General features: G+C 35.6%; 4 protein-coding genes across 5 annotated transcripts in view; 1 reads left to right on the top strand and 3 right to left on the bottom strand.

The window, feature by feature from the left end:
• Positions 1 to 5,915: 5,915 nt before the first annotated feature.
• Positions 5,916 to 7,003, bottom strand: LOC149480839 (sepiapterin reductase-like). Its single transcript, XM_089705438.1, has one exon. The coding sequence runs from the start codon at positions 7,001 to 7,003 to the stop codon at positions 6,200 to 6,202; it is 804 nt and encodes a 267-aa protein (XP_089561564.1). The 3' UTR covers positions 5,916 to 6,199.
• A 21-nt stretch (positions 7,004 to 7,024) lies between these two features.
• Positions 7,025 to 7,832, bottom strand: LOC149480838 (uncharacterized). 2 transcript variants are annotated; one of them, XM_089705439.1, is made up of 3 exons: positions 7,643 to 7,832; positions 7,410 to 7,536; positions 7,025 to 7,176 (listed from the first exon to the last, which is right to left on the bottom strand). In XM_089705439.1, exons 2-3 carry the CDS (start codon positions 7,528 to 7,530, stop codon positions 7,025 to 7,027), a joined length of 273 nt encoding a protein of 90 aa, XP_089561565.1. In that variant the 5' UTR covers positions 7,531 to 7,536; positions 7,643 to 7,832. The 2 variants fall into 2 exon arrangements, with proteins under 2 accessions (XP_089561565.1, XP_089561566.1); XM_089705440.1 differs by lacking the exon at positions 7,643 to 7,832 and having other exon boundaries at positions 7,410 to 7,636.
• Positions 7,833 to 11,857: 4,025 nt separating this feature from the next.
• On the bottom strand, positions 11,858 to 16,264 carry LOC149480837 (uncharacterized). Its single transcript, XM_089706075.1, has 4 exons — positions 15,752 to 16,264; positions 14,875 to 15,106; positions 13,991 to 14,613; positions 11,858 to 12,633 (listed from the first exon to the last, which is right to left on the bottom strand). Exons 2-4 carry the CDS (start codon positions 14,902 to 14,904, stop codon positions 11,946 to 11,948), a joined length of 1,341 nt encoding a protein of 446 aa, XP_089562201.1. The 5' UTR covers positions 14,905 to 15,106; positions 15,752 to 16,264; the 3' UTR covers positions 11,858 to 11,945.
• A 557-nt stretch (positions 16,265 to 16,821) lies between these two features.
• The window catches only part of LOC149480836 (ski oncogene-like), a 68,580-nt gene continuing 61,908 nt past the window's right edge, over positions 16,822 to 23,493 (top strand). The window contains exon 1 of the mRNA XM_089705754.1: positions 16,822 to 18,009. Within this exon, the coding sequence (XP_089561880.1) occupies positions 17,209 to 18,009 (801 nt within the window). The 5' untranslated portion in view covers positions 16,822 to 17,208. The remainder of the gene's footprint in view (positions 18,010 to 23,493) is intronic.

Below are 23,493 nucleotides of genomic sequence, written 5' to 3'. Positions count from 1 at the left end.
TGTAAAAATGTTTTGTAAATACGTCAGGCATTTTGTGTTGAAAAAATAATCTCATTAAAATAATATTTTTTTATATTTCTCATAAGCGAGTCTAATGTCTTTAATTATATGGCCAGACCTTTGCTAGTTTAAAACTGCTAGTAGTAAGGATGAACTGATTAAAATCTAACAAACCGACAAGTTCTGTAGATAAAATTTAGTTTAGCATTAGACAACACATACCTGATTATTCTAAAATTATTTAACAAGTTCCAATGGTAGTGTGAAAAAAAATGTTGAGAGATGTGTCTGGGGTAGTATAAAATGCTCTTAGTGTCTTTAATTATGTGACCACCACTGTATGTATAGGTAAGTTATTCCGTATAATTATTTTATTAAAAAACTATCTATATATAGCAGTAAGAATACTTATACTTATTGCTATTTATTTTCTTTTACTTGTGTGAATTTAAATCGACAGGAACGAGGAAATTGGTACTAACTTCTACCGCTTTCTTATTAATGCTCCAAGTTTTCCGTGAAAGTGAGGAAACTTAGAAAATACATAAGTACATAATGTGTACCATAAGATAAGCGCTTTACTACCTAGGTACCTACTAACTTTCAAGGATAACTTACTAATCTTTCTAGAAATATTATATCTATAGTTAAAAAAAAAAACTGAAAAATTCGCTTTATTACCGTTTAAGATAAACTCATTAAATTATTGTATTTTACTGATCCTTGATAAGTGTACAAAGTTTGAATTAAATCTGTCCGTTTCATGGTCCTAAAGAAAATCTTTTTTTTAGGTCCATGGTCCGTTTATAGTGGGTCAAAACTCAAAATAGTTTGGAAAATCCAAAAGTGCACGCCTCATAATTTTTTTTAATAATTATTTATTAATTATTATTTTTGTTTATTTAATAACAATTAAACCACATCGAATCAGACCCTGAAAAATGAAAGGGTTCTATTCCTGAGCATACTCAAGCGTAAGAGAAAAATAATTTGGAAAATCCAAAAGTGCACGCCTCATAATTTTTTTTTAATAAATATTTTTAATTATTATTTTTGTTTATTTAATAACAATTAAACCACATCGAATCAGACCCTGAAAAATGAAAGGGTTCTATTCCTGAGCATACTCAAGCGTAAGAGAAAAAAAAAGACTCGATTAGTAAAGTATTTCGGTCGCTATCGTGTTAACAAGAAAAAGGATCCGCACATACAGACACACGGACGTCCAAGACAGAACTTTTTTAAACTGTTTTTTAACTAGTTTAAATAACAATAAAAACCGGCCAAGTGCGAGTCGGGCTCGCGCACAAAGGGTTCCGTAGCAGCAAATATAATAAATTACAGTTAAATCAACCTATCTCAAAAACTATAAGAGATACTTTGATCAAACCAAAAATCGTTGAAAGAGTTAATTAGCATGCATCACCTCTATTTTTTTTAGAATTTTATACCCCGTAGTTATAAAAATAGAGGGGGGGGGACATACTTTTTACGACTTTGAGAGCTGATATCTCAAAAACCGTTCACTTTAAGAAAAATGTTTTTTAGAAAACTTTATATCATTTTAAAAGACCTTTCCATTGATACCCCACACGGGTATGTACATCGAAAAAAAAAATTTCATCCCTCAGTTACATGTATGGGGGGCCCCACCCCCAATTCTTTTTTTTACTATTTAGTGTCATATTTTTGTAGCGGTTCATACAACACATATTCCCATCAAATTTCATCACTGTAGTACTTATAGTTTCCGAGTAAATCGGCTGTGACAGACGGACAGACGGACAGACGGACAGACGGACATGACGAAACTATAAGGGTTCCGTTTTTGCCATTTTGGCTACGGAACCCTAAAAATGACATCAAAAATATCATGAACGTTAAAAATAGTGTTTTTTCTTAATATGTGTGTGTATGTATTATCTTACAAGTGCAATGTATGATACATAAAGACATTTTAAGTTTGAAAAATCAGATGTTTTGCGCGAAGCGACAGTAGTACCCACCTCAACGCTTCGCTTATGAGGCGTGCAAAAAGACTCGATTAGTAAAGTATTTCGGTCGCTATCGTGTTAACAAGAAAATCCTCCGCACATACAGACACACGGACGTCCAAGACAGAACTTTTTTAAACTGTTTTTTAACTAGTTTAAATAACAAAAATGACATCAAAAATATCATGAATGTTAAAAATAGTGTTTTTTCTTAATATGTGTATGTATGTATTATCTTACAAGTGCAATGTATGATACATAAAGACATTTTAAGTTTGAAAAATCAGATGTTTTGCGCGAAGTGACAGTAGTACCCACCTCAACGCTTCGCTTATGAGGCGTGCAATAGAGCCTAAACGAATTGATGAAATACAAACATATACAAACATACAGGTGAAGCTAATAAAAACGTGCAAACAGTAACAGGTGCAATATTTATAGTTAACGAGTTAAAAATAAATTGTAATAATCAAAATATAAGATAGGGATGTTGTGCACAGTGCATAGCATACATACATATATCGAGTTATCTTCTACTATAACTATCAATACATCCCCATTCCCCGCCGTTAATAAGACGAACTCGGAATTTTCAAACATTTTTTGTACTTGAATACATGACAAAATAACTTTGTAATTAAGTACCTTTTTTAGTACACTGGCGCGGCGTCAAAAGTAGTATTACTTCTTTGAGAACCTTTTTCTACGGAACGCTCTATAGTCTAGTAAAGGCTTGTGTAATATTCGTCATAATTCATAGTAAAATATAGCTCTGAAAAAAAAAAGACTATGTAGTCCATTGAAAAGTTACATTTGGGGTTCCATTTTTTAGAGGACGCAATTTTAATTTTTTGATGTGTAGGGGGGGTCAGTGTGAAGCTACCTATCCATTATTCACACAATCAAGTTTTTGCACCAACAAGAATCACCTGCTTGTTTCTCATTACACCTAAATAGACATTATTAAAGTTCCCTTCTGTTTTCTTTATATGTAATTTAATTAATTAAAGTCCTAACACGTAAACCTCATATTTATAATTCCACGGTAGGATGAAAAAAACCCTTCGCAACATCGAGATAGTATGTACTATGCTTCGCAACGAAAAGAAAATTTACAAACAGTGGAATTAATTATTGTATATTATAATTTAATTATCATAACATTAATAATTTCCCTCAAATATAATAATAGCTGGGGCTTTTTCTCTACCAAGCATAATACTTAGGTACCTACTAGGCATTATAACATTACGATCTAGCCGCATCTAATTATTATTCCAGTTTTTCTAATACTAGTCATATCCGCTGGATTCTATTGCGTAAAAATGTTAAACGTACTATTAAAAATGCCCTGCTTATCAAGTATAACGACGCTATTAGTAAAAGAATTTTTAATAAACTTTTTATAATATTAATCGGTTAGGCATTATACCAATTACCGTATACCTACCGACGATACTAAAAAGAAGTGCCATTAGGCTGCGTTTCCACCAGAGATGTGCGAGGATGCGTAGCGAGGGATGTGGTTATAAATAACCAATCATATCGCTTCATTTAGCGTTTGTAGCGATATTATTGGTTCTTTACAAAAACATCCCTCGCAACGCATCCTCGCACATCTCTGGTGGAAAATCACCCTTAAAGTGGGATTTCTTATTTTAGCTTATAGATTGTAAAAAGAAAATCTTCATGTAATTATTAAGGCTTCACTGATAGATCATTTATATAGACTAGTCCCTATTCGTCCTATAATAATAACTACATATAACTTTCCATTCAAATGCAAAATTACAAAAACAATGTTTTTTTCTGGATTATAAACAAGAGTGGACAATATCGTGCGTATAATAAAAACTAGTAGGTATCAAACTAGTATACAAAAGCTTTCAAGTTATGTAAAAATAAAAAAAAATGTTGTGTGGTTTTATGAAACCACGGTAAAAGTGAAACTTAGGCACAAAATTATCGTATTTGTACGATAATTATCGTACGGTTCCGAACACTGCTTTATACCTACTCGGCAGCCGACCGTCACGCGACATGCGCTACACAGACCAAAAAGTTGAGACGATGTAATAAAAGTTTCACTTTAATAAATAGGAGCAAAGCAAATATTATGTTACTCATACCTATGGCTATGTAGTTTCGTATGAACACGCGTACAAACACGTGAATAGGTACATATTAAATTCTGTTATAAATATACTGAGTGATTTAATAATATTATGTTACTTACAATTTAGTTTCATTATCTCTTTTATCATTTATCTCATTTGGAGTTGTCTAAAAACATATCATTCATATAATAATATGTATGTTACAGTCAAAACTCATCGCCGGACTTATCATTTTTCGCAGCAAAAACCAGTCTAAAACGTTTTTGACTGATTTCTGCAGTCAAAAGTGGTTTTGACTGGCAATGAGCTTTGACTATAATAGGTTAATCGACGATTTAAAAAACCTGGTTTATAAAAAACTACAAGTTAATATTGAAATGGTTTTAGCAATTATTATTAAGATATTTTGTAATTAGTATGTGCTTGTTTGCGATAATCATAAGAACTGCTGCATTTTAGGTATGTGAGCTTCTCACTAACCTATCTCAATAATGCTTTAATTTTGTTTATTTTATTCTCACCAATTCATATTTTAAAATTGCGTCATAAGCGTCGCCACGGGCACTAACTAGTCTTGTAATATGAACCAGAAGTCAGATAACATTGTTAGCTCAACCTCTGATCTTAACAGTTAACGATACAAATGTGCGGTTAATGTTAACCGCAAATACATATAATCCGAATATAATCGATTTCTGGGACAAGGCAAGAAATACTCTAGACTCTAGAGAGTCTTAACTCAAACTCCAACTCAACTCAAACATTTATTATTTAAACTAGACTTTTTGTTGGTAGAAAATTATCCTTAATTATAGACCTGCATAACGAGTTCTGAAAACAGCGACAATTCAAGTGATCAATTTAAGGCGCCTACTTTTGTTAGCTGCTTCTATAATCACTACATAGTGTAAAACAAAGTCGCTTTCTCTGTCCCTATGTATGTATGCTTAAATCTTTAAAACTACGCAACGGATTTTGATGCGGTTTTTTTTTAGATAGAGTGATTCAAGAGGAAGGTTTTAGTATATAATTTATTAGGTTTTAGACAAAGCGGGTGAAGCCGCGGGCGGCAAGCTAGTTATGACTAAATTAAATTTGGTACTTAACTACTGTCTTCATAATCTAGCTACTTTAGGTAAATACTCAAAGATCTTGCTCAATATATTATCTAAGTATGAATGGAATATAAAAATATGTACTTACCTACTAACCTATTCATATATAATGTACTTTAAAAAATACTCTACAAATTGAGAATTTCAATGGTTTATGAGGATATCAATTATTATTATAGGCATGAATGAAAATATAATCAATTTCAATGTATTCAACTAAGTACCTAAAATAAATATTTATACCGTTAATCATTGTTGTTCTTGCATTACAGATAAGTTATTTTTATTTCTCTATATTTGATAATGAATACTGTTATTGCCTTTGATTAAACTACAATTGACTACATTGATGCTATTAATATTAAGTCAATGTTCTCTTAATGTAAAAAACAACTATGAAAGTGTAATATAGTTATTTTTATAAAAGGAGTCAATTTTAAATAAAATAAACAAATCTACAAAAAAGTGATCATGATGTTAACTATAAAATGACCTTTCAATTAAAATATCTTTTCCATATTGGGTAATTCATTATTGAGACTGAATAAAATATTGTGCAATAATTTGAATAATTGAACATAGAATGATTTTGTTGTTAGGTTGTGTTATCAAATGAAAAACATAGATACATATGAATGTAACTCATATTATGTATAAAAAAAAACAGATAAAGGGTTAAGTAAAAGACATTTGACATTGAAGCACTTTTATTAATATGAATTGCATTCATACATAAATATATAGGAAATAGGAATGTAATGAAGTTTGATGTGGCATAAATGCAATTATTGTACGCCATAAATTTATAAATGGATTTTCATATGACCAATGATATTGAATGATTTAAAATATTATACATATATTAGGCAACATTGATAAAATTTAGGCGTAATTTCAGAGGAATTTCAAAAAACAATAAATGGTAACAATATTAATTGCATTTAAACCCAGTTTAACTGCCGCATAGATTAGCTCATTCATCATCAAAGTAATCAACATGATCGCCCGATTTGAACTTTCCGGAAAGTAAGACTTTGAGACATTTCTTAGCTGTGACCTCCGGCTTTAACAGAGATGCCTGGTCTCTGAATGTTGTGAACACCTCTTTGAGATTCAGATTGACTGCTTCTTCTATGACCTGTTCAATCATAGATGTCTCAACTGGGCCAGGGGAGTAGTTCAGCACCGTCACATGTTTTTTCTCCTCAGCGAGCACCCTAAAGTACATAGCACGCGCAGCTTTGCCACTACAGTAATATGCCATACCTCCCATAGGCTTAATTGCACAGAGCGATGTTGTGTTCACAATAACCAGCCTGTCCTCTACATCCTTAAATATTTTTAGAAACTGAGTATTCAACGAAATAACTTTAAACACATTCAATTTGAAGTATTCCTGCATTTCTTCAATATTCTCCATGCGAGCTGTCTCAATGCTTAAGTTACCGATCGAGCCAACATTGTGGAAGATCAGGCTGGTTGTGAAGTCGGTCACCTTCCTTCCACTCAAACCTTGTATTATGACATCGTACATCTCCTTCTCCGATGCTGAACATAGGTCAATCGAGGTGTACACAACCTTAACATTGTCCGATTCACAGAGGCTCGCTGATTGTGCAAGATCAGATTTCTTACGGGCCAGTAGGAGCATGAGGGAGTTGGGACCCAAGTGTTTCGATACTTCGACAGCTATAGCCCGGCCGATGCCCTGAGAGGCGCCAGAGACCACACAGAATGTGGGCCCGGACAGATCTATGGTAGATGATGAAGATGCCATGGTTACTTACAATGTATCACTCTAATCCTGAAGTAGCTTTTCCGAATCGGTATCTCCAACCACGGGGTCGAGATCACACCCTTCTCGCAGCAGGCGATCGATACAGTCGGCCCGATATGCAGCTAAATTTTCGACAACCTTATTCTTCTTTCTCAATGCTTGAAGTTTCTTCTCTGCAAATATGTTATTTATTTACAATTTAATTTCGTATTATTCGTATACAAGTTACACTGTGCTATCGAGGAGACGACCGTCGTCGGCGGTGTCGTGTGACAATGTGAAACAAGATTACAGTATCATTCCCTTTTGTTAACTATAATTAACCGCTAATGTAAACATTTAAAATCGCTTTACTTTATACCAAAGTCAATTAACTTTACATATTTAATAGTGCATAATAACTCACCAAGGATAGCTAGGTACTCTGAGGAATCCGACAATTTTTCAAATTCATGCGAAGGCTTAAAATTATCCTCAAATTCCGATGGAGCTTCAGTCTGATGCACTTCACAACCCCAAGGATCCATCAAAATCTTTAACAGACATGAAAGAATTATTATTGCACACTTTTTTTGTTTATTTTCATGTTTTCGAATGATGTGATGGGAATAGAATAATTTATATCGCGTGTGTACTCACTTGAAGGCCAAAAGCCAAATGCCTGCCACTGCTGAGTGTTATTATTATAAATAAACTGTTACAAGTCTTACAACGGGTTTTTAATATCCAGACAAAAAGTAGAATTGCAATTCTGCAAAATGCAATGAAGTTGACATAGCTAAATCATTGATTTGAAATAATTTGGATAGCGATACAATACAATACAGCAACATAAGTTGCCAGCCTTAAATTTTTACTCGCAATAATTTATCTATATGTTTTACTTGTTGGATGTTATCACAAAATTAAAACAACGACGAACATTGTTTTTATATTCTTATAATAATCACCTAATAATCTTCAATAATCAATTGCGTTAAATATCGTCGTTATAATGTATTAAAATATGTTCTAAACTAGAAACCAAATATCATAGCAAACATATCGCTTTGAGGTTAAAGGTGTCCAGATAATAATTTGTGATTTGAATAATAATTGATTCATCTTCATTTATATAAAATCGTTGCATTTAAATAAAAAATACGTATTCTTACAATATTTAAGTAATATAATTAGAACTTAAACAGTAGTGTGTACCAAGGTTTGTACGTGGTTTGTACTGTTTGACTGTGTAGTGTAGTGCCATCTAGACGAACTCTATGAAACTAGGTACGTTTGTACGTGGTTTGTACATGTCGATGGTACATGTACTTCAATTTTTTACCGTACCTAGCAGAAGTTTTGAAGTGAAAACTTCTTTAGCGGCGGCGTTGAGCACTTTTTCTGTAATGGGTATAAAATCTTAAACTCGCGTCACGACACGTGACCTGATCGAAAAAGCGTAAGACGGATACCATTCCAAAATATCAAACATGCTCAACGTTAATAATTAATCAAGTTCACTTCTGCCGGCCCGGCACTCTCGGAGTGCAACCCGTCTTTTTTAGTTGATACGATTTCGATTCCTATTAATTAAAAATTATTTTTTGTTTACCGTAATAAATTAATGTCACAGACACAAATTAATCAAAACCTAAAAGTGTTTTTTTTTCTATGAGAGATGATGTACCATACCATACCATACCATCAGGGTATCATGCCATGATACCTCAAATTACCAATTTGAAATTCAGTTTGCATTTTGTTATTTTTAGGGTTCAGAACCACAAAGGGAAAAAGCCCTTATTTACCACTGTTGTCCGTCTGTCTGTCTGTCAGTCAAGACCCTTTTTCTCAAGAATGCGTGGAGGTGTCATGCTGAAATTCGTATCGAATAAGTAAGTACTCAATTCTACCGTCCCTTGGGTCTTCAAGCTGTGAAGAATCAAGAAACCAAACTAGGTAACCCAACGCAATCAAAAAAATACAAGCCGTTTTTGTTGCAATTTTTCGACATTCGCAAGGATCGCAAAGGAATGAAAACTTACAGAACACAGACCACAGAATCTTGAAAGTTAGTACGAAGTAGCGAGTAGTTGTATTTGATAATATAAATCATATTATGTAAAAATTATTTGAAACATTTAAATATACCTACTTACGTAAGTAAAAAAATAGAGTTTATATAATACCCATCATTATTCTTCAAAATAATGTAATTACAGAAATAGCATACTTACCTTACCTACGTTGCAAAAAAAAAAATATAATATGTACCTATGAAATATGAATATAATAATCATTGTATGATTTTATAAAGGATTTTTTCTAGTAATCTTCGCCCGTTGTGAATAAAAATATTTTAATGAACTAACTAGTCTGTGCTTACGTGATGTTACACAATATTTCTAGATATTATTATTATTATTTTGTGTATCTCATCCATAATACTCGGGTACCATCATAAGGAAGGTACCCGGTCCTTTGGAAGGCTTACGTGGGGACACGGATCCAACACGCAGAGGCCCTTTAGAGAACTTTACTGTGTTGTGGGACACCAGCCGCAGCCTGCCCATGACTGCACTATAGAGATACAGTCCTAGGCAGTCCGCGGCCGATGTAGGACTATTTCGAGATATGGGAAACAAAATAAACTGGGCTATGGAGTGGGATGTTAAATGGGCCGGTATTTGGGGACTATTGGAAACTATGGCACCTGCCTTTCTACTAAGATATAGCAAAAAATTGTTGGCAGGTGGTGACTCGCCCTCTCACTGTATGGGCCCCCGAAATAAGTCGCTGCAATAGTGCGACAAGGGGGCAACATATTGTGAGCAGCTAAGGGTGGAGAGGCGTCCCTGGACTTTAAACTACGATCACGCGCTCCCTGAGGGTCCAGCATCACGTGCCCACTCGCCACTTACGCTTCGCATCCACCCTTCGAGCTAAAAGCTCTCGCGACTCCACTCTGGCCGGCCGGTTAAGGCAAGCCAGAGGTGGGGGTCCTGTCCTCGTCAGGCTTCACTCCGACCGGCCGGTGAAGGCGAGCCGGAGATGAGGACAGGGGCCTCCCCCGGGAGCACTCGGTTCCCGCGGGGTCGCTACTCCCCGACACCCCGCCACAAGGTGTCCTGCGGGTTGACTGATTGCACGGGTGGAATATCTATTGTCACGTAGACAATAGATATTCCAACCGTGGGCGATGGGGTCGTCACATCCCTACGCCCTTATTATTTTTATTATTTGTGGAGCATCATAGTGGAGGTAATTATTAATATAGTAGCGTATAGTTGTATACGTTGTATATTATTATTAATCTGTGATAGTTGGTACCTATTTGTTATATTATGTGTACATTATTTTTTATGCGAAATAATTTTAATTGTGAGACAAAGATAAAAAATAGAACGAATGTCTTCTTTTTGCAATTTTACAAGACGTGGAGATACTCAACACGTTTTATTTATATATGTACGTAGTATATTATTATTAGTCTGTGGTTTTATTATAAAAACCAGATGGTGTTTGATTTTTTTTCGCGATTTTTTTACAAGTTTTATATACTTACATTAATTGTTCCCATCTATAAGTTCATAATAAACGAACAAGTAACATAATAATTATATAGTAAACTATTGCATGTATCAAGCGGGATTTTTAGAACTTATATATAATAAACATTAAACATATCTATACAGCGCCATCTAGTATTGTACCCATTAACTAGATAATGAATCACCACGTTCGTTCGCGTGCCGCAAAATGGAGTCAATAGAAAATATTTTCCGTAGTGCGCGCGGTTACATCCGCGGACAAACGAACCCTTCAGCAAAATCAAGTATTTTCATAGCTCATGTGTTATTCTGATGTATTTAAGTATATTATAACTTGTATACGTAGTATATTATTATTAGTCTGTGTTATAACCTATTTTGTATAACCTAAGTTGAATCTGTATAAAATTCATCTGATAAACCTGTTTTTTACCTCCACATTAGGTAAATAGTTACTTAGTTAGGTGTCTAATCTATTATTTGATTTATTTAATAGGTAACATATTCTTTAAAAAATGTGTTTTAAATTTTAATACTGTGTTAGAGTGCTTGTACCTTCAAAAAGCAGTTGAACATCCTCATGGCCTTTTTTGAAGTCGATGTCGATTAAAAAAAAATGAAAATGAAAAATGAGAGAGAGAGAGAATGAGCTTTTCAATTAAAGTAGATTTAAGAATAAAAAAAACCTACCTACTCATAAACACAACAACACAACCAAAGTCGCGATGTTCAACTAGTAACAATAGTGAATAGGTAGAGAATTAGAGATTGTCTAATCTAAAAATGAACGCCCCTCCACTAAACTTAATTGTTTCAATGTGTGAGGACAAATAATTATTGAACCACTTTATATGTGTGCGCGCGGCGATTCTACTTCAAACTTTGACTCTCTCGCGCACTGATTTGTCAACTAATCGGGCGATCAGTTCAGGTGCCTAGCATTGTATGGCGGGGAGAGCGCGCTATGTACGGAATGACACGTCCGTTCTGTCGTGCATCGCGTCATTTATGCACTAGTTGGCCAACTGGTCCTGTCGTTCGGGCATGTAGAATTTAAAAAGTACCGTTTGCATATAAAAATTAAATTAAATTAAATTTTCTTGTGGTTTCTTCTCAGTCTGTTGCCTTTCCGAAACCACGGTCGAGTCACTGACAGGACAGACGGACTGACTAACCAATTTATTTGCAATGCTATTCGACGATTCTATGTGTTTTTTGAAGACCTAAAGAATAAAGTTATTTTTATTTTATTTTAAACAAATATGCTTTTTGTTTCTTTATAATAGGTACCTATTAAATAAAACAGTTCTAAGTTGTTTTCAGATTTATTTATTTGTTAAAAGTAACGAATTATTCTCAAAATACGTTTTATATAGGTACCTACCTAATATAATACAGTAATTAATAATTTACTCGTCAAAATAATCGCTTTCATCGGAATCAGACTCAACATTGATAATAAATTCGAAATCCATGTCAAAGTTTTTCATGTATTCTTTTTCTAAATCGTTAACATGACGACATGTATTTTCCCACATGGAACTATCAATCATTTCCATACGTTCCTTTATTAGAGCCATTATAGATGTCATGTTTTGTCCAAGGTTTTTTTTATCTACATAGTTTTTTAAAATTCCCCATATCTTTTCAATAGGATTAAGCTCTGGATGATAAGGTGGTAAGCGCAAAATTTCATGACCTTTTGACCTAACTAGCTCATCAATTGCAAATCTTTGAAATCTGTCTTTATTCTTTAATATTATATCATAGAGTTCTATTTTCTTCATTGATTCTTTAAACGGAATATTCTTTTCAGTTAGCCATTCTTGCATAATGCTCTTGTTTGAATTCGAATTAGGACATTTTTCAGATACAACGTTATGGTAGGAAGCATTATCCATAATTATGACAGAATTTTTTGGAAGATTAGGTAATAATTGTTTCGTAAGCCATGTTTTATAGTTTTCGAAATTCATATTGTCATGATAATCACCAGTTGTTGAATTTGCTTTATATATTAAGCAAGCATTTGGAACAAATCCTTGGCATCCACCGGCATGAACGATTATGACCCGCATTCCTTTGGGCGTTTGTCCACTACAAGGAATTTTACGGTCCGGCATTCCGATTTTTTACGGTCCGGTATGTCACGCCATTAATCTATATACTAGCTTGTGCACTATACGTAATTTTACTGTCCGACATTTTACTTTTCCCTATTCCGGATGGTTTTTTGTGTCTACGAGTCGCTGTAGGTATAATTGTTTTCGAATGCCCACTTGCTTGGATTTTACTGTTTTTACTGCATATGCCAATTGAAAGCAAGCTCTTGTTTTACTTTCTTTTAGTTGGCAATGAGATTTGAGAAGTCGGTATTGTTATTTTATATACATTGACCAAGCATTGACATATAATTATTATCTAAGTAAGTGTTGGTAAGTTAAAGTTCAAGTGGGAATAGCTTTAGCTCCTCGTCACCGATTAAAATAAATAAGTGAAACACGCATTTTAAATCTCTTACGGAACTTTACTTTTTATTATAACGAAGTAATATAATATTTCACCTTCTATATTTTTTACTCGTTTCTTGTAAAATGCAAAAACAATCATTTATGATAGGATTATAGCGTCAAACTTCCTTGAACTGTACCGCACTGATCCGAGTAAAGACGGACAGGTGCACAAGCAATTCATCGGTTTTTTCATGCGACACCGGACCGTAAAAAATCGGAATGCCGGACGGTAAAATTCCTTGTAGTGCACAAGCGCCCTAAGGGCGTTTGTCCACTACAAGGAATTTTACGGTCCGGCATTCCGATTTTTTACGGTCCGGTATGGCACGCCATTAATCTATATACTAGCTTGTGCACTATACGTAATTTTACTGTCCGTCATTTTACTTTTCCCTATTCCGGATGGTTTTTTGTGTCTACGAGTCGCTGTAGGTATAATTGTTTTCGAATGCCCACTTGCTTGGATTTTACTGGTTTTTACTGCATATGCCAATTAAAAGCAAGCTCTTGTTTTACTTTCTTTTAGTTGGCAATGAGATTTGAGAAGTCGGTATTGTTATTTTATATACATTGACCAAGCATTGACCTATAATTATTATCTAAGTAAGTGTTGGTAAGTTAAAGTTCAAGTGGGAATAGCTTTAGCTCCTCGTCACCGATTAAAATAAATAAGTGAAACACGCATTTTAAATCTCTTACGGAACTTTACTTTTTATTATAACGAAGTAATATAATATTTCACCTTCTATATTTTTTACTCGTTTCTTGTAAAATGCAAAAACAATCATTTATGATAGCATTATACCGCCAAACTTCCTTGAACTGTACCGCACTGATCCGAGTAAAGACGGACAGGTGCACAAGCAATTCATCGGTTTTTTCATGCCACACCGGACCGTAAAAAATCGGAATGCCGGACAGTAAAATTCCTTGTAGTGCACAAGCGCCCTTTCGATAACTTTTTCTGAAGTGGTGATACCTCTTTCACACTTTTCCAGCATTTATTTTGTACGTGTGTGGTGTGAACATAGCTCTCATCAGTATACACGATGTATCGACCTTCATCACGGTATTTTTTCAGTTGGTTTAAATATTTAAAACGCAACATTTGTATATCATGTTTTTCTATAAGTATTTTACGGTTGTCGTCAGTTGTGGACCATTCAAATCCAGATTTTTGCAAAATTGTACGCAATGTTTCTATACAGCCGTCGAAACCAATTTTTTCTGATAAAACTTGTTTGAGTTTTTTTAAAGTAGGCATTTCATTAAATTCTACATGAAATGACATAATTGTTCTTCGTAGCACAGATGTGTCAAAATCGTCCAACGTCGATTTCGGACACACACGTTTTCTTTTTGAGGGTGACTTAAATATTTTATGTGCCATGTCTGTGGATGTGCTAGCACCGGCTTGTTTTTCTTCTTTTAAGATATTTGATATAGTATGTTCACTGTAACCAACAGCTTGAGCAGTTCGCCATCTGGCATCAGTTAAATTTTCAACACCATTTTCTGCCTCATATTTCATTCGGTGATAGACCTTTGAAATAATTTCTTTGCCCTGTAAAATGATACATAGGTAAATTATGATTTACAAACGTATACGTTTTAAGTACTGTATAGTTTAGGTCATCGTGGCATAGTCGTTGCTTATTTATATAATAAAGTGACACAGGAAAAATAAATTTAACACATGACATGTGATGTCATTTTTACATTACATAATTAATAATCACCTTATTAATTGGTTAAACTTTGTTTTCCTGTGGGTCAAGTCATATCAATAAATGAGAACGTGACAATAAAAACAAATAATACTCACTTGACTACGAAGATGTTTTTTTGTTGACATGCTGACCGTACTTTTGAGGTGTAATCGACGCGTATTCTCTTGTTTAAGTCTAGCTGGCGACTGAACGACCAATGAGGCATACCAATTTGTGTGTATTGCGTCTATACACGTACTTTGAATGTGAGCGTAAACACAGTGGAGGGGCGTTCATTTTTAGATTAGACAATCTCTACATACCTATTACCTAGTAGTTGGCACAAATCTCGCAAGTAGGGACACGATATTCAATGAAGTGCAGTTTTAGAAAGTACAGAGTTAAACTTAATGAAACTAAAGATAAATGTTGATGTAATAAATAATAATATTAATAACAAAAAGACCAAAAGTTCCATATTGTTATAAACTTTCATATTATCTACTAGTAATAGGTATAAAGTTGAAGAGAGAAGAGAGAAGAAGCTTTGTTTTATCTTGTATTGATCTATTCTGAAAACTATGACGTCAGACCATGCAGAATTATTTTCCTTTGTAAATAGCAAATAGCAATGTATGGTACGTCCCTACGACGATTTCTAATAATTGGAAAATATATGCTTATTTTCAAACGAGATTACAATAACACACTAAACAGCTGAACTTATTTGAATGGAAATTGGAAGAAAATTTTATTAGGAAATCACAGAGGGTGAAAAATTGTTAAAACTTAAAAACAACGTGGAATAATAATTAATAACATAGATAATATTATGTATTATACTCTCATGATATAATAATAATAATATATGGAATAAGCCACCTCAATTCGGATCACGTCATAACTCATAACTCATAGAGTACAGTGGCAACTCGCGAGTGATAAAGGTTACTATAATAATATCATAAGACTAGTTCATATAAAAATACCTACCTAACAACTATAATATTTCCCTTAGAGAATAATATTATACATTTTAATCAATTCAAAAGCAATACAAAATACTATGACGCAAAGTATCAACAGCTCGGTACTGTACAAAATAGATCCACTCCGCAGGCGGTCGCAATTACAAAATGCTTTGTTGAACTTTACACGCGATATTCGACCTTATTTCTATGAGTCTAACGCTAGTACTTACACTTCAATGAACTGGTGATTTTAATGACATTCACAACAATGTGACGTGCACGCGAATAAGGACGTTAACGTAATAGAGTAAAGTTTGATATCGCGTACGGAATGGTAATGATAAAAACAGTTTTCACGGAGCTGCGAACGGTTGCTCTAGACGCAGCTGCCTCCCCCCGCGCGTCCCGCTCCCCTTTCCCTCTCGCTCTTCGCCCCTCATACCCCGCGCGTGTCGCGCATTCAAAGATTCAACAATTATTGTAGATAGTATTTGAGACCATTTGTATTATACACAATAACATGCCACCTCTCAGAGAATATCAAAATTAAACTAAGAAGTAACATTTGAGATCCAACACAGCAAGATCGACGTTATATAACAAATGTTATTTAATTTTGAACTGAATGATTGCAAGCTGCTATAAATAAAAGAAATGCAATAAATAGATAGTGTTTTGATAAATCTGTGGGCTACAGATTCGTAAACGTAGATACATATCCAATTATATATACATATTCTGCGAGACATCAAGCTGCGGGATTGAGTTATAAGACCGAGTCATTGTAAGGTTAACGAAGAGATACATACAAAGCGACAAGTGGGAACTGGAAATCGAAGTTCTTTCTCAAAATTGTATGTAACCAAATTAAATTTAGATAAATGTACATTTTTTATGTTTTCTTGATATGATGAATGATGAATGCTTCAATTGGTTCAATATATTAATTATATTCATTTCATTGTATAGAATTTTGATGGTATTATTAATATATTGCAGACTTTTAATGGATATTTTATTTTATACTTAATTTCGCGTCTACGATGATTTATCAATGACACAGTCGGAACGCCGACTCTCAACGCCATTCTGGATATTTTGACGGGAAGGTCGGTCACGTGACCCGTCGCGGCGGCGGAGTGCGGGGCGCGGGGCGCCGGCTAGACTCTCCAGTAGCCGAGCCATCGTCTGCTTTGACTGCGACCGCTCGGATTCCACGCCCCTATACACGCATGAACCATCACCGTTCCTTTCGCGAGATTTTTCAAATTTAGAATTGTGGACGTTCCGATTTCGAATGTCTTTTAAATATTGTGATGAGTTCGTCGATGCTTATTTTTGCACAGATCCGTGAGCGGGGCGGGGAAATCGGCGCGGGGTGAGGAGCAGCACGGGCCGCCGCAGACATGCTCCGACCGCAGTCGAGGCGAGTCGCGCGCGCGCGGTCCTTCGCGCGATAGACGGGCGTAGCTCGCGACCATGGATGTAGTGACGCCGCATATCAGTTCGGTGCTGAGGACTTACCAGGCCAGTGCACCGAGGAGCCTCCAGGGCCCCGGGATAGGGCGCGCGGGCCCGCCGCTCGCGCCGCCGCCTCCGCTGCCTCGCGCCGCACCGCCTCTCCTGCTCACCGCGGACTCGGTGCTCGGCGAGCGCGGCGAGACTGCCCTCGAGGGGGAGCCGATATCTTGCTTCAGCGTGGGCGGCGAACGGCGCCTGTGCCTCCCTCAGATCCTCACCTCAGTTCTGACAGACTTCAGTTTGGAGCAAATAAACCGTGTGTGTGACGACTTACAAATATACTGTTCGAGGTGTACGCCTGAGCAACTGCACGAGTTGAAGTCGACCGGCGTGCTGCCCCGGACGGCGCCGTCGTGCGGCCTGATCACGCAGACGGACGCAGAGAGGCTGTGCGCCGCGTTGTTGCACGCGCCGGCCGCCGCTGCCAAAAAGTTGCCAGGCTTTCGGGTGTATCATGAGTGTTTCGGGGGAGCGCGCGGGGTTTGCGCGCCTGAGCTGGGGCTAGTGCAGTGTGTGGAATGCCGCGGAGTGTATGTTCCGCGCCGTTTCGTGTGCCACACGCACGCCACGGAGCACCGCACGTGCCACTGGGGCTTCGATTCGGCGAGGTGGCGGAGGTTCCTCTTGGTATCGGATGACGAACGGGATAAGGAGAAATGCGAGGCTCTGCTGGACGACATAGCGGCGAGGGAGCCGAAAGAGACGCACTCTGTGCCGACCCACACGTTGGTTAAGCAGCTGCCCATTAAAAGGAAGCAGGTATGTAGCGCATGTCGTCTGGCGGAGTAAGACTTCCGACGTGGCCTTAAATTGGATAACGTTTCGCAAAAATGGACAGCTAGAGTCGTTTAAAACGATAAACTTACGAGGACTTTGTCCTAAATCACCACCATTAAATGTGGTATTTTCTAATTGGAATCTTATTAGAATAATAATTGAGTGTCCGTGCGACCAGATTGGCTTGTCGAACGAAAGATTAGGTATATACCGATAGCGATTGACGTCACAATCGTCTGTCTGATAACACGAACTATTTGCGAAAAACATTGTCTTGTGTTGACGATCTATAACATAATACTTATACGAATGGTAATGTAAAATATAAAATTAAGAAGTATGAATACTAGTAGAATTCAGAGTCAGATCACTAATACCAGCATACTAAATGACAAAAAGTAACCTATAAGGCCCACTCTTGAAACTTCAACGACAATCGAATCGAAGTTGAAATTCCAAAAACAATACAATACAGTAGCGCTTGAAGAACAGGTTAGCAAAATAATTGCTACATTCTTGGAACCAGTTACCTCCATACTGAATAAACCGAGATGTACCACACCCTCGCATGGCGTTAAACACGCAAAATCAAATTGATCCATGCGTCTAAAGTATGCGATGTGCGTAATTATATCGTACTCGATTGTACATTGTTGTGTGCGTTTCATTGCACGATATTACTGTACAGTTCATTTGGAAATCTATTAACTTGGCTCACATTCCTATAAATAAGCGCAAGAGCTTGTAATATATGGTAGAAAACTGAATAAATGCTAGGATTTCTCGTTTGTTTGTTGTGAGTTTAAAAATAATTACATAGAAGACATTGGTCAGGCAAAGTCGTCAAAGACCCACAAGAAAAGAATACTTATCAGATAACTTGTAACAAATAGAAAAGGTATTTTAGCTAAGAAAATTCCTTCAATTATTGAAGATTTCTGTAACAACTATGACTGCGAATTTTGACAACTATTTGCTCATTAATCATCGCCATAATTTCACCCATAAATTCTGCGTATTTTACGCAGCTGTGTGCCGCCGCTCCGTCACCTAATGTAAACGAACATTTATCATTAGCATGAATAGTTACAACCACTGATACTGAGGCTGTCTTAATTGCTCTCGAAAGTGGGCAGTAAAATAGTTTATGCCGATTTTTATTAACCAGCGTCTTACTATATTTACCATCTCTTTTATGTGTTGATGCGCGTTTCAAGCAATTATTAATTATATTATATAGGTAGTATTTCTCGCGAATCGAAATTGTTATGACTGCACGGTTTAATCTTATGTTTACTTTTTGCTGGTTGTATTGTGATGCGAAAGTTAGGGAAAGTGAATGTTCTTTAATCGAATATTGATCTATTCGAATTGATAGAAATATACCCGGTGACTATTTTATAAAATGTGGTGATACAATTTGTATTAATTTTATAGCCAGTTCAGTAGATTGTGTTCTTGTCTCTCGAAAAGGGCAAGGGCAAAGAATATGGTAAGCATAAATGCTAGTTCGAGCTCGTGACGTCGTGCGCCACCTCGCGTTATACCCGGAAGAAAAGTAGCCAATATGACAACATATAGCCTATATCAGTGCTTACTACTACTTCATATAGATCTAATCAGCTGATTTTGAATGAAAGTAACAAACATGAAACAATCAATCACATTCATAAAATTTCTAGGATAGGTTATGTGGTATTATCATGTGTAGAATAGACTGGGAAGATTATAAAGAACGCTACCAAAAATAACAGTTATGACAAATATCTGTCTGCAAGTGTACCACAATAACGTAGCAACCGAAATTACTCGAGACAAACAAAGATAAGTCGGAATTTAGCGAATTATATGTCCTACAGGCCTGTTATCTTATCAAATTCGCAAAGCGTCTTATCAACGTTCCAGGAGTTATCTGACAAGCTGAAGGTCTTATGATACGCTACTATTTTTAAATTGAAGCAAGGCTTATTGTTATTTATTGTATACTAGTTGAACCACGCCTCTTTGTCTGCTGGCAAAAGGAATGTTTTTGCAACAACGATGCTCCGCTCCAATTGGTGATGCTTAAAACTCAAAATCTTCAAAATGAAAAATACGACATGCAGTTGCTTATACTTAATCATTCACCAATAAACTTACTAATTCCGTTTCTCTTACTTTAGTCAAAGTAATTGAAAGTGATATTTGGTTCATCACCAATGGCATGCCAATAGTAAGTAATTTTTGTTGAGGCTAGTAATTAGTATAATGGCAAAACTACAAGGTACCTTCAATCTACATGTTTGCCATCACGGCATTATGGTCAGTGCAACAGAAAATAAATAAGTACATGATGCAGCTGCCTTATATAGGTAACAAATACTAGGGAAATAAACAAGAACCTAGAATTCCATTTCTGAAGTGTGCAATATTATCAGTTACAGCTTGAAAATAAGGGCATAAACTTGAATAGCAATGAATAAAGTTCTCACGTGCCCACGTGTTTGATACTTAGAATATTCTGGAAGTTTCCTATTTGACATTGTATTTAATGATGCTTAAACTTGCAGGATTATAAGATATTAATAAAAATGTCTTAATTCAGCTTTATTAGATCTATTTAAACAAAGAATTCTACGAATTTTTCTAATTTTCAAGTGCATAATCTTGCTAATGCTTTAAGACATATACCTAAGTAAAGTACAAGAATCTGAAGTTAAGAATTAAGAAGAAAGAAAAACCGTTAGAATTTTTCTTAATACATCATATTGTAGCCTTTGCCTTATTTATAACAATAATGTTCATTAGAAAATCGTTAAAATGTTATCAGTACATTCATTTCCTAGGTATATTTTACATTCATCACGTCACAATAAACAATGATTTTTGTTTATCTCCAAAGATAACGCGTCCAGACCTTGGTGGTGCCACTAACCTCAATAAATTTTAATAAATCCATACATAACGTCTCTACGATAGATTTGTTGTTGAAAACAACGAAATACTCATGGCATGACGTACAATGTAGTACGAAGTTTCCACTTACTTCAATTCAATAGATTAAATATAAAATATTATATACCAAAGACAACAGCCAGTTCGAAATTTAAGTAGTTTAAAAATAGAATCCATTTAATAGGCTGACAGTGAGCAAGTATGCAAATGATATGCGAATTATATGTACGGGTTACACTTGGCTTGCAGCACCCGATCAGTACAAATTTGCATTTCGCTATTAGCAACTGTTTATGTTCTATTCAATCCGGTTGGTTAATCCCCTCCATTGCTTTAATGCCACCGAGTTTAATAGGTATCAGTGACATAGCCTTGTGAGAGCGATCGTGTATCTTCAAATCGTGCGGTTTGCATGCCCAGTTACAGCTAAGGTTAATGGTAGACTGGAGGGCGACTTAATGCTGTGAATTTATGGCTCAACTAGAATTGTAGACAGTTTCGCTTACCGATAGAACCGTAGAAACTATAGTCTTAACTGTGGCCAATAATTTTCTAATTGAATAGTAGAGGCGTTAAGAGCTTATTTCGTATTTGAATAACAAATATTATATAATACTAGCGGTCCGCCCCGGCTTCGCCCATGGTACATATGAAAAATAGATGTTGGCCGATTCTCATACTTACCCGATATGCACAGAAAATTTCATGAGAATCGGTCCACCCGTTTCGGAGGAGTATGCAGACTAAAATTGTGACACGAGAATTTTATATATAAGATAATATGATTCTTGAAAATAGACTATAAGAACTATAGAACTATAAGAATATCCATTTTAGGATCGGTAAACACACGCCGCTAATAAATGTAAATGTGTGTTACTCCGGTTTTGATCATTGCCATTTTCAAAATACAAACTTAAAAAGATTGAGAATAATATTATGTTGAACTAGCTGTTGCCCGCGACTTCGTCCGCGATTCGGTCGTTTTTCGTCATTCGTCGTTTAAAAAAAATACGTGACACTTTATTTTTGAATGTTCTTAATTGTCTCTTATAAAATTTAACTACATTAAAATTGAATACTCTGATAAGAAAATCTTAAAATCATCGAAAATCATAGACATCGAATATCTGAAGAAAACATGAATGAATGTGATTTAAATTCTACATTTCTTAGTAATTAAAATAATAATGTAAATTAAATGTAGATTAACAGTTTGAGCGCACCATTATAGAATATGTACCTAAGTAATAAATTACGTTAGTTTACATTGTAACTTTACTAAAAACACGATGACTTTCTTTCGCGCTCGGTACCACAAACTAAACATGTTTGTGGTACGTGGCCCGCGTCACTTTACCCCCCACGAGTTCCCCTCCGTTGCTATGCGAAAATACATTCGTCGCCCTACTGTAGGAAAAATTGTAATACTGCGGCCTGGGCGTTATAACACGCTCAGGGAATTCCTGAGTGCTGATAGACTTCCGTCTATCGGCATTTATACCAATTTTATATTAATATCACCATCTTGAGGAAAAGCTTCTAATGTCGATTTAAAACGCATATATACGGATTAACCTGATGAATTAACATGTTCTAAAATTGTGAAATGAGTTCAGTTTTAAATTCGAGAAATATTGATTTCTTGTATTCGATTATTCGTCGTAGTCGAATACAAAATATATTTAAAGAAACTTAGGTTGGCCTTCAGGCAAAAGGGATCCTATCAAATGATAAACTTGACCTTGTATCTTAAAAGTAAGAATGAAAGGAGCATCTAATAATTGTTGAGCACCAAAGGATCATTTAAAACGCAATACTATAAGAGCTAATATTGTCTAAGAACTGTTTAGATTGCACATGTTCCTCTAAAACTTAAAAGTAGTGATTTCAAAGGTTCCGGCGTATCTTCAAACGAAAGCCGACTCCTTACTCCACTTTAAAGCATTACAAAAAGAACATACTACGTTAATATCGCCTATACAGAAGATGATCTGTAATCAATTGTGAGGTTATAAGCAAACCCACTTTTATATTATTTTGTCGGACCACACCACCGAATTTGTAGATTGATCTTCTATGTTTACCTCTAAGTCATTAAGACTATGTCGAAATCTGTTTGCAATAAGACGGGCCTCTCGCTATTCGTCCGTTTAAAGAGACCAATAGTTTCAATTCTTAATCTTTCATTAAACAAACTTATTAATCGTTCTTGTCTCAAATAATGGTAATATTCGCGTCCCTACTCTAGTCATTGCTTATGCTCATGTTCATCTTCGAGAGATCGAATAATATTATGGTGCACCCTATTATTTGTCAAACGGTCTTCATATTGAGTAAAAGTTTCAGAATTCTCGAGATAAAATATGACGATCGTGATCAGCTGTGAGACGTAATTCCCTCTCAGTGAGGGTTTCGGTCTCACGGGATAGTACAATATGCCATTTGCGATCAGCTGTGAGACGTTATATATACCCTCAGTGAAGGTTTCGGTCTCACAGGATAGTACATGCCGTTCGCGGTCAGCTGTGA

This window comes from Colias philodice, chromosome 17 (assembly GCF_061535455.1).
Source record: "Colias philodice isolate Cphi_HAF_F1 chromosome 17, ilColPhil1 Martin Lab GWU primary, whole genome shotgun sequence".
NCBI lineage: Eukaryota > Metazoa > Arthropoda > Insecta > Lepidoptera > Pieridae > Colias > Colias philodice.
Note: the sequence above shows the minus strand (reverse complement) of the source record. Positions and strands in the feature narration are given on the sequence as shown.